This window comes from Leucoraja erinacea, chromosome 4 (genome assembly GCF_028641065.1).
Source record: "Leucoraja erinacea ecotype New England chromosome 4, Leri_hhj_1, whole genome shotgun sequence".
Lineage (NCBI taxonomy): Eukaryota > Metazoa > Chordata > Chondrichthyes > Rajiformes > Rajidae > Leucoraja > Leucoraja erinaceus.
The window spans coordinates 79,666,762-79,678,887 of record NC_073380.1 but is presented as its reverse complement, the minus strand read 5'-3'; the positions used below and the strand labels follow the sequence as shown (position 1 = coordinate 79,678,887).

The window sequence follows — 12,126 nt, the reverse complement described above, 5'->3', positions numbered from 1 at the left end:
TGTGACTTACAGGCATGAGATTTCTCTGCGCATCCGCAGATTTCGAAATTCAGTAAGGCATCGCCGCCACTACGAAGCTTCACCGCCGCCGTGGCGCCATCATCGCGAGGCTTCACTGCTGACAACGCCCCACTTCACGCCTCCGTGGTGCCGAACTAGGCCCTAGCCGCGGGTGCCGTCTGCCGCTTCGTCTGACCCGGGCTTCTGCCCGCGAGGCCCCGCCCCAGGCTTCTACGCGGCGATCCGGGAGGCATCCAGACCACCGTGCCTTGATAAAGGCCTCTGGCCGCATTCACAGACGCGGGCCGTCGGGTACCCTTCTGGCCGCACAATACAATGTATTGTTGCATTTCCAACTTGGACTCACCATTGAGTCAGCAATTAGCATTCCTTAATCGTCACTGACTTTGCAAATTCTGGCAATTAGAACATGTCCAGCAATCAAAAGAACATAAAAGATTATTCACTTTTTTTTTAAAAAAAAATATTTTTACCATAGATTTAAAGAAATGAAATATTTAATTTTAAATTTTGGGAAGTGTGATTTTCAAATAATGTCTTAAATTCCAGGTTGAGAAAACGGTGTCATTTCAAGGTACAATTATCAAAAAAATTTCCTGTACCCCCATCTCTCTTTTTTTTTAGTCTAAGTTACTATTTTGAGTTTGGGAGATTCTACCAAGATGGTCTCCAAGAGGATGGGGGCACATGGAACTGCAGATGATGTTCAAAAATATATGTATTCAAAGTGCTGGAGTAACTCAACGGATCAGGCAAAGTTTCTGGAGAACACGGATTGGTGATGTTTTGGGTTGTGACCCTTCCTCAGAGAGGCCCCACCCGAAATGTCACTTCTTCATGTTCTCCAGAGATGCTGCTTGAACTGCAGAGTCTCCACGAGAATGTCTGTTTCTCTTGATGAATAAATACTTTTATGTTGCCCACCTTCAGCTTTTGAGTGGCTGGCTGTATGTAAATCCTTTTGGAACACTAGTGTTTGCCTTCCCAAACTGGTCTGCTTGATTTTTTTACCAGGGGAAGTGTTTTATTCCTTGAGTGAGGATGAAGTCTGCAAATCTACAGCATTGATGCTGTTACAAAATGCTGTCAAGTTCAATCTGTCTGAGTTTGAGGATATGTGGCAGCAGAGTGTACCTGAGGGCATGTCAACGAGACTGGACCAACTCAAGGTAAACATTCCTTGAGTATTTTTGCCATTCTGTTCAATACTTCTTTTGCCGATGTTTATCTGTGTGGTCCTTTTTCATGTCGGGCAATTCAGTCTCATCCTGCCTGAAGAAGGGTCTTGACCCGAAACGTCACCCATTCCTTCTCTCCAGAGATGCTGACTGTCCCGCTGAGTTACTCCAGTATTTTGTGTCGCTCATCCCCTGTTAGATATTTGCTCAAACATCACTTTAAATGTATGCCAGTTCAAAGATGAGAGAGAATACTGCTCCTATGATATTACTAGTGGCATTTGGTAACTACTAGAGTAATCAGTGAATTCTTCATCCCTGCCTGAGTTCTATGCAGTAGAGGATAAAGAAAAGTAATTAATTTTGCAACTCTAAAACAAAGCAGAAAATGCTGGAAATATTCAGGAGAATAGCAGTATCTTTGGAAATAAAAATTGAGTTAATGGCGCAGGTGGATGATTCTTATTCAATCTAAACCTTGCACTATACGGCCTCAGATAACCAGGCCCAAATGAGCTTGAGATAATTGCTATATTTAAGTTTATTTTCAAAAATAAGTTTAAAATTATTGTTCTCATGGTTCAGTTGGTCTTTTTCATTCATTCTTTAGCTAATATTGATTTTTTCTTTTAGGTCATTGACTTGAAACATTGAACTATTTCTTTCTTCACAGATGATCCCTATCCTGCTGAGAATTTGTAGCTCTTTTTAGTGTTTATTTCACATTTCTAGCTGTTGCATTTTAGGTTTGCTTTTCATTTCCTTGGACCTTCTTTAGCTCTACCCTCAGTTACTTTAATCGGGTTTCTTCTGCAGTTCGAAGATGGACACAAAATGCTGGAGTGGCTCCCTGAAGAAGGGTCTCAACCCGAAACGTCTGCAATTCCTTCTCTCCAGAAATGCTGCCTGTCCTCCAGAACTTTGTGTCTATCCTTGGTGTAAAGCAGCATCTGCAGTTCCCTCCTACACATTGCTTCTGTACCCTTTGTTCTCATCTATCCCATGTGGTACGGAGCTCCTTTAAGCCGTCCCTATACCCACTTCCTTCATTTCGCTCAGCTCTTTGATAACATTGTTTCCTTTTATCAAGGAGGTTGCTTGAGGTATATTTAACAGCATAAAAATTGTTAAAACTGCCTTCCCGTCACTAAGCCTGCTAGTTTAAAGAACAGTTCTATCGATGTGCCTAAATGCGCTCTTTGTGTTGTTTGAAATAATAGCAGGCAGCACACGAGTTAGGCTTTTGCATATCATTGAGATTACCATGGAAACCAACCTGTAAGCTACTCTGCAGGAAATGGCTCCCACTGCTACTTTAAAACTTCTGAATCGATGTAACCAGAATTTTAATTTATCGCCAGTTGGTATGTGTCCTACAGTGTTAGTACTTTCTATGAATAATAAACGGTCAGAGAATTGTCTCTGCCTTGTGCTGTATTGGCAGGAAAGATAACTTTGGAAGATCAGAGGAATGGGAAGTCAGATAGGCCATTCAGCCCCTCTAGCCTGCTCTGTCATTCAGTAGATCATGGCTGATGCAATCTGGCCTGATGCTGCTTACCTTCTCTGTTTAAGAATAAGGGGTGGGCCATTTAGGACTGAGATGAGGAAAAGCTTCTTCACCCAGAGAGTTGTGAATCTGTGGAATTATCTGCCACAGAAGGCAGCGGAGGTCAATTCACTGGATGTTTTCAAGAGGGAGTTAGATTTAGCTCTTAGGGCTAAAGGAATCAAGGGATATGAGGAGAAAGTCAGACCAGGGTATTGATTTTAGATGATCAGCCATGATCGTATTGAATGGCGGTGCTAGCTCGAAGGGCCGAATGGCCTACTCCTGCACCCATTTTGCAATGTTTCTATGTTTCCATAGCTTCCCGTTTACCCCCATACTTCTTGTGTCTCTCCATCTCTGCCTTAATTCAGTGACTATCTACACATTTCTCTGCTTAGAGAAAGGTCCAGAGATTTAATAGCCTCTGAGAGAAGGATTCCCTCTTTATTTCTGTCTTAAATATGGCCCCTTATTCTCAATCCTGCCTGTTACTTCGATCACCAACAAAAATATCCTTTTAATATCTACTCTGTCAATCATTTGCAAATTCTTTGCCTTTTCATTAAGTTAATCTCTCGCTCTTCTCAATTTCACCGATTATGGACAAAAACCTTTATCTCAGGAATCAACCTCGTGAAACTTTACTACAAGCTTTCAAAACTAGCGTATAGTCTTCCAAAACGAGGTGTAGGCAAGTGGGATAAAGTGTATCCCTTAAGTGTAGAAGTTGTAGGAATACACTTAAGACAAAATCAGAAGGGGCAAAAGAGGCACATGAGATGGCTTTAGTAGATAAGGAAAAGGGGAATCCAAAGCGATCCTGTAAGTATTTTAAGGACAAAAGAGTAACTGGGGAGAGAGTGCGGCCACTCAAAAGCCCATCAAGGTTGTCTACATGTGGAGCCACAGGAGATGAGAGGTGTTCAGTGAATATTTCTCATTCTGTATTTACCATGGAGAAAAACATAAATGCTAGGGAATTTGGGGAAGTTAATACTAATGAACAAAAAATGCTGGAGTAGCTCAACGGGACAGGCAGCATATCTGGATGGAAGGAATGGGTGGCGTTTCTGGTCCCCTTTGATATCTGGTTTTCACACCTTACCCTTCCATATCTCTGTTTCTCCCTCTCTCCTGACACTTAATCTGAAGAAAGGTCTCGACCTTAAACGTCACCCATTCCTTCTCTCCAGAGGTGCTGCTTGTCCCGCTGAGTTACTCCAGCATTTAGATTCTATCTTCGGTATAAACCAGCATCTGCAGTTCCTTCCTACACAAGTTAATAGTGATGTCGGAAGAGAGCCCACATTTTGGAAAAAGGAGATCTAGAGGTCTTAAAATGTATTATGTTAGATAAATTCCTGAGACCTGATCAAGTGTATCTTTGGATATTGTGGGAAAGAAGAGAAGAAGTTGTGGGTCCACAGGCAGAGATCTTTGTGTCATCAAAAGCCATGGATGAAAAGCCAGAAGACTCAAGTGGATAATTCACCACTGTTATAGAAAGGTTGCAGAAAAAATCCCGAGATTTGCAAATCAGTCAGTTTACATCCGTGGTGGGTTAGGTATGGGAGGGGATTCTGAGAGACAGCATCTAGGTGTACTTGGGAAGGCAAGGACTGATTAGGGATAGTCAGCATGGCTTTTTGAATGGGAAATGATGTCTTACAAATTTGACTGAGTATCTCAAAGTGTAGACCAGGAAGACTGAGGTTAGTGCTGTAGTTATTGTCCACATAGAATTTAGCTAGGCCTTTGACAAAGTACCATATGGTAGGATGTCAGGAAGGTTAGATCACATGGGATCCAGGGCAAGCGAGCTAGTCGGATACAAAATTAGCTTGGAGGGTGGTAGTGGCGGGATAGTTTTCAGACTGGAGGCCTGAGACAAATGGTGTGCTATAGGGTTCAGTGCTGAGTCCACTGTTGTCTATGTATATTAACGATTTGCATGTGAATATATGTAACATGGTTAGTAAGCTTGTGGATGGCACTAAAATTGGTGGTATAATGGACAGTGAAGAACCTTTCTGAGATGACAGTGGGACCTTGATCAAATGGGTCAATGGACTGAAGAATGGTAGTTTAGTTTAAAGATACAATGCAGAAACAGGCCCTTCTGCCCACTGGGTCCTCACCGACCAGCGATCCCCGCACATTAACACTATCTTGTACACACTGGGGACAATTTACACTTAAACTGGAGCCGACAAGCCTGTACGTCTTTGGAGTGTGGGGGGAAACCGAAGATCTCGGAGAACACCCACGCAGTCACAGGGAGAACGTACAAACTCCGTACAGTCAGCACCCATAGTCGGGTTCGAACCCGAGTCTCCGGCATTGCAAGCGCTGTAAGTCAACAACTCTACCGCTGCACCACTGTGCACGCATATACAATCGAGGGGCAGACATAAGACGAATCATATCAGTCATTTACCATGGGTAGAGGAGTCGAAAGCTAGAGGTTGTTGGTTAAAGTGCAAAGGGAATGATTTAAAAGGGAGTTGAGAGGCAACTTATTCATGCAAAGAGTGATGTATGCATGGACTGAGCTGCCAAAGGAAGTGTAGAGGTGGGTGCAATTGTGACCGTTTCAAAGACACTTAGATAGGTATATGTATAGAAAGATGTGGAGGAATATGGACCAGGTGCTCGCAAGTCTGACGAACTTGGTCGCCATGGTCTATTTGGACCAAAAAGTATTTTTCCTTGCTTTGTAGCTGTGATGCTACATTTTACAAAGTAATAAAAAAAAAAAAGATTTTTTTGTTTTATGAAGCTCTTTTTCTCAAACTATGTATCAATGATCAAGACATGAGATTTTAACATGTCAGGGATTTGAAACAATACTGAGTGGAAACAATATGTAAATAAAAATAATAGCACACATTTTTAAAAGGTGTTTTCTGTTTGAAACCACATTTGTGTTTTAATTTCTTCCGTTCCTGAAAGCTTTTGTTCTTTGAGGATATCGAGCTGTGAAACAGCGAGTGAAAATGGGAATTTAGAGAAAGACTAGATTAACATATTAAAGGGCCTGTCCGAAGAGGCGATTTCTTTTTTTTTAGGTAAGCCATAGTCGTAACAGGTTGCCGAAAAATCGGCGACTGGACTAATGGGCCTGTCCCACTTAGGCGATTTTTTTTTAGGCGACTACCTGCGACTTCGACAATGGAATTCACCGAAGTCAGCACCGGCGACACCCTATGCCTTGGCGACAATCTACACCATCCTGGCGATAACCTTTGACAGCACCTACGTCAGGAGAAGACAAGCTATGACAAGCGGTCGCCGACATTCGCCGAAAAGTTTTGAATATTTCAAAATTCAGCGGCGACCAGAAAAACGCTATTGTGAGCCACTGAGGAGACTGCTCACGATCATACAGGCAACTCCCCGGCAACAGCCTGGTCGCCAGCAATCACCTCAAAAATCGCCTAAGTGGGACAGGCTCTTAAGTGTGTTGAGAGTCTAGTGTGTTGCTGCCTCCATGGTTTAATTTGGCTTTTAGCAGTGACCCAGAGTTAAACATTTATATATGGACAGTCAGTAGATATGTATTATCCAATTGAAAATGAATATGCTATTAAAATTCATGTTTTTTATGTACAGGGTGCTGCTCTTGTGGATAGAAATTCAAGACCACAAGTGATTTTTCAATTAATTGTGGAGGATCTGCCAGAGAACACACAAGATCGTTTTAAAAGCCTCTTTAACATCAGGGACAAGTGGACAGAAGATGATATCGCTCCATATATCCAGTGAGTAGTTTTGATATTGACTTTGTATTGCTTGCTGCTGTTTTCAATGCTAATCGCTGAATTCTGAATGATTGCAAATGCTGCAGCGAGATATTTGAAAGCCGATTGGCGAAGTGGATGGCCAAAGTTTGACAAATGGCATAAGGAATCAAAAGGCAGATTATATAATCTAAATAGAAAGAATTTGCAAATGAGTGGAGTACAGAGGGATCTAGTTTTTGTGTATGAAACACACTTAGTTCATCAGTGAGGAAGATAAATGGCATTCTGGTATTTATTGCAGTGCTTTGTAAATAGAGAAGTATTATTATATTTGTACAGGATTTTAATAAAGTTAAACCTGAAGTTTTTGTCTAGATACAAAAGGTACGTCCTTTTATTCTGAGGCTGTGCCCTCTGGTCCTAGACTTTCCCGCTGGTGGAAACATCCTCCACATCCACTCTATGTAGGCCTTTCATTATTCAGTATTGATTTACCTGCAGTAAAGGGTAAGATCACATCTCCGCTATGATAACAATTGCTTGTGATTCAGAACTAAACATGCCTTCAGCCAAGCTATTGCAATATCACTGTAATACTAAAGGGCCCTGGCGAATTCTCCAAGTCACTTCCGACAAAGAAGTGGCTGTAGAGATGCATGATGCATATAATGTTCTTTCAAAATGTCTTAATTTCTGGAACAATCCAGCAGATTCAAAGATTCAAAGATAGCAAATGTATAACAAGAACTGTCGATCATTTAACCTGATATCAACTGACAGTGAATTGTTGCAATCCATTAAAAAAAAAAGGCTGGTGTGGGGCACTTAAAAAAAAAAAAACTTTTTTTTAAATCGTGCTATGATCAGGCAGTGGTCAACATAGTCTTGTAAAATTAAAATCACTTGTCAAGTTTTGTAGATGTCGCCAGCTTAATGAATGAATGAATGAATAAATTTATTGGCCAAGTATGTTCACATACAAGGAATTTGCCTTGGTGTCCGCTCATAAGTAACCACACGACATACAGTAAACAATTAAGAATAAAACATAGAGCATTAATAATAAAACATTATAGTTTAAACATGTGAATGCAATAAAATACCAGAGCAAAAGGAGGCTACGGACTTTTGGTTATTGAGTAGAGCTACTGCTCATGGGGAAAAAGCTGTTTTTATTATCTGGCTGTGGCAGCTTTGACAGTCCAGAGTCGCCTTCCAGAGGGAAATGCTTCAAAGCGTTTGTGGCCAGGGTGAGAGGGGTCAGAGATGATCTTACCTGCTCGCATCCTGGCCCTTGCAGTGTACAGTTCATCAATGGGGGAAAGTTTGCGGCTAACAACCTTCTCAGCTGATCTTGCAGTAACAAAAGAAAAGTTGTCTCATAAAATGAGGGCTCATAAATTTGTGCTACATAGAAACACGGAGAAGATTGTACATGATAGTGAATGCCAAAGAGATCTTTATGCAGATTGGTTGGCAGTAACTAATGGCGTACAAAAGGAATCACCACTCGGCTTTTGGTTACTTGAATGAAAAAGAAAGGCAGTATAAAAATAAGGTTTGCTGATCGTATAAAGTTAGGTGGTAAAATTAACAGAGGATGGCACGGTTTGCAAAATAAATGAATAGGTTAAGATAGAGTTAAGTTGAAGATTGATTAAAATGGAGGATTATTCATTTTTTCAGGAAGAATTAAAAAATGGTGAGAAGATGTAGTGGTCTGTAGACTTATGAAATGTAGAGAGTGAACAAGCAGGGGTGGAGTAGCATCAAGCTTATCTGACTGGACCAGCAAGGTAGAGACCCAACCTTTTTTAGAGGCAGGAGCTTAAAACCTACCATGAGAGTTCAAACTTCTGTTAAATCTCAAATAAAATGTGAGTTGCAGTACTGATGACCATGACGTTAGTGTGTTTTGTGGAAACCTTTCAGGTGCCCTAATGCAGGGCTGCCAACATTGGGTGAGAGTTGGGAGTGAGAAATTTGCGAGAGACCAAGCCCGAGGGAGCATCGCGGTGGTAGTGTGGGTGGGAGGAGGGTGCCCCCTCCCATTGGTATGGAATATTTGCATTTTTCACCTTGAAATTGTGCAATATGGTGCATACTGTAGCGAGTCTCATAACTTACACTTGAATGCAATATATATGCTTTAAATTGGATTGGAGCTTTTTTGAAAGGGGGGAGGCTGTGCGATCACTGACCACTGGCCTTGGGGGTACCCGGTGAGGGAGTGGAGCAACCGAGTGGGGAGAGGGTGTGGAAGAAGGGTGTCCCCCCTCCCAGGGTAGGAACCTTTTGAAATTTGATGTATTAAAATCGTGTTTTAGTGCACTGTAGAAGTATGATTTTAATGTTTTTTGTATGAAGTATTTTTAAGAGGTAACTTTTTAAGGGGTAACTTTATCCACACAAAGGGTGGTGGGTGTATGGAACAAGCTGCCCGAGGAGGTGGTTGAGGCAGGGACCATCCCAACATTTAAGAAAAAGTTAGACTGATACATGGATAGGACAGGTTTGGAGGTATGGACCAAAAGCAAGTGGCGTAGCTGGGACATGTAGGCGGGTGTGGGCAAGTTGCGCCGAAGGGCCTGTTTTCACACTGTATCACTCTATGACTACATTATACCTCCACCATGCATGAATGATTCAAAATCAAGTGATCGAGTTTTATTGCCATATACTCAAGCATAGAAACATAGAAAATAGGTGCAGGAATAGGCCATTCGGCCCTTCGAGCCAGCACTGCCATTCAATATGATCATGGCTATTCATCTAAAATCAGTACCTCTTTCCTGTTTATTCCCCATATCCCTTGATGTTGTTAGCCCCAAGAACTAAATGTAACTCTCTCTTGAAAACATCCAGTGAATTGGCCTGCACTGCCTTCTGTGGCAGAGAATTCCACAGATTCACAACTCTCTACGTGAAGAAAGTTTGTCCTCATCTCAGTCCTAACTGCCCCCCCCCCTTTATTCTTAAACTGTGACCCATGGTTCTGAACGCCCCCAACATCGGGAACATTTTTCCTGCAGTTACAGTAAGTGAAAATCTAGCAGGCAAGCAGGATGCTTTCTCCAACCACCCCCATTTGAAGTCCACTATCTTCCACCGTTTCTACCCAGTGCTTGGTACTTACTTCCAGCAGCCACTGGTTGTCCTCCAGGATGCACCGAGCCGCAGCCTGATCCATGCCGGTCACCTGGGCAAATTCGACACAGAGACTCTCTCTCTCTCTCTCTCTCCCTCTCTTCCGCTCTCTCTCCTCTCAACCCCCCCCTCTCTCTCTCTCTCTCCTCTCTCCCCTCTCTCTCTCTCTCGCTCCCCTCTCTCTCTCTCTTCTGTCTGTCTCCCCTCTCTCTCTCTCCCCCCCTCCCTCCCCGCTAGCTCTCTCCCCTCTCTCTCTCCCCCCCCCTCACCCCTCTTTTTCTCCCCTCTCTCCCTCCCACTTTACTCTTCCCACTCTTGTCCCCTGTCTCCTCTCTCTCTCCCCCCTCTCCCTCCTCTCTATCCCCTCTCTTTCCCCTAACTCTCTCTCTCCCCCTCTCTTTTCTTCTCTCTCTCTCCCCCTCTTCTCTTTCCCCCCTCTCCCCCTCGCTTCCCCAACCTCTTTCTCTCTCCCTCTACACACACTCTCCCCCCTTCTCTTTCCCCTCTCACTCTGTCTCCTCTCACCTCTCTCTCTTCCCCCCCTCTGTCCTCCTCTCTTCCCCATTTCCCCTCCTATCTCACTCTTCCCCTTGCCCTCTCTCCCCTCTCTTTCTTCTCTGTCTCTATCTCTTTTTCTTTGCCCCCCTATATCTCTCTCTTTCCCCCCCCCTCCCCCCTCTTTTTACCACCCTCTCTCTCTTCCCCTTCTCTCTCCCATTCTCTCCTACCCTCCCTCTCCACCCCCCCTCTCTCTTCCCTTTTCTTCCCTCTCACCCCTCTCTCACCCCCCCCCATTCCCCCTCTCTCTCTCCCCCTCTCTCTCCCCCCTCCCCCCCTCCCCCTCCCCCTCTCTCCCTTCTCTCCCCCTCACTCCTCCTCCTCCCCCCTCTCCTCCCCTCACCCCCATCTCTCTCTCCCCACTGTCTCCTTCCCCTCTCTCTCTCTCCACCCCCACTTGAGAGTCTATCCCTTCGGCACAGAGACTCTCGCGGCAGCGGCGCAACGCTTCCAACGTCTCCGACGCCCGGGACATGCACTGTCCGGAGTGCTCCATGGCCAGAGCTGCAATGAGCGACACGCCGGCTCCGGAAAACACTCGCAAGTCCCGGCTCCCCGCATCTGTTCCGGCCGCTGGTTCTGCTCCCATCCCTCCCGCAGCCTCGGCTCTCCAACACCCGCGGACCATGCAGTTTATCCGAGTTTTGAAATTTTCGTTGATCACAAAATTTCTCACCACTGAGCGTGAGAAATTTCTGATGAGAGTGAGGGCATGAGAATTTGCTTGAGGGCGTGAGTCTCACGCTCAAAGCGTGAGAGTTGTCAGCCCAGCCTAATGTCCTGCAGGGAGAGAAATCCCTTTCCCTTGTTCCTGCTGACCCTGCATGTGACACTGTCCCATGGTTGGCTGTAAACCGTAATTGGGAATGAAAAACAAATATTGCTTTGTCACTGAGATCCACCCCCTGAAATGAGCATATCCACAAACGAGTACAGAAATCAATTTAAAAGATTATTTTTTACAAATGGTGTGTTGCCTTTAAGGGTGGCACGGTGGTGCAGCTGGTTGAGATGCTGCCTCACAGCACCAGAGACCCAGGTTCAATCTTGACCTCGGGTGTTGTCCATGTGGAGATTGCTTGTTGTCCCTGTGACTGGGTGGTTTTCCTCTGGGTGCTCCAGTTTCCTGCCACACCCCACAGCTGAGTGCTTGGCCTCTAAAATTGTCCCGAAGGTGTAGGGAGTGGATGAGAAAGTGGGATAACATAGAACTACCATAACCAGCTAATCAATGGTCGGTGTGGACTCAGTGGGCTAAAGTGCCTGTTTCAATGCTGTGCCTAAATAAACTGAGTGGCTGAATCATGCAATAAAGCTTGTTCCATGTTTCTTTCCCTCCCTCAAATGTAAATTCAAACCTACTTTAAATTTTAAGTGTAGATTTTACTTTGCACCATTTCGTGTCTTTGGAGACTTTTTTAAAATTTTTATTTACAAATGCTTTTTCCTCTATTTCTCTTTTCGTTAGGGGTTTATGTGGAGAAAAACAAACCATTGGGTCCCTACTGACCAAATGTGCTCGTTCATCTATGCAGAACGGAGTGAAAATGTTCAGCTCTAGACGACCAGTTTGATGAAATATAAAATTTATGAAACCATCAGAAAGATGTACGTCAAATGCGACAAATGCTTGTGCTCTGCTCCCTCCATCCTCCACAGAAGTGACATTTCAACATGCATTCTTCCTTAAAGTTGTATATTTTGCCAATACACAAAAGACAGAATGTATTGTTTTAGTTGTTGACAAATGTAAACGTTACATTGCTGTTAATTATGTCCTGTGAACAGGCAGATACTTTGTACTTTTGTCCTAGATTGACAATAAAAAACTGTTTAAATTATAACGATTCTTTCTTTATTCTTTCTAAATTCTTTCTTCATTGTACTTTAGTGTCTACACATTTATGCTGATTTTTCGGACTAGACA

General features: G+C 43.7%; 1 protein-coding gene across 1 annotated transcript in view; it reads left to right on the top strand.

The window, feature by feature from the left end:
* Positions 1 to 12,043, top strand: part of dscc1 (DNA replication and sister chromatid cohesion 1) — a 33,976-nt gene extending 21,933 nt beyond the window's left edge. Inside the window, exons 7-9 of the mRNA XM_055634619.1 lie at positions 1,036 to 1,190; positions 6,364 to 6,512; positions 11,668 to 12,043. Coding sequence (XP_055490594.1) covers positions 1,036 to 1,190; positions 6,364 to 6,512; positions 11,668 to 11,773 — 410 coding nt within the window. The 3' untranslated portion in view covers positions 11,774 to 12,043. The remainder of the gene's footprint in view (positions 1 to 1,035; positions 1,191 to 6,363; positions 6,513 to 11,667) is intronic.
* The last annotated feature ends 83 nt before the right edge of the window (positions 12,044 to 12,126 follow it).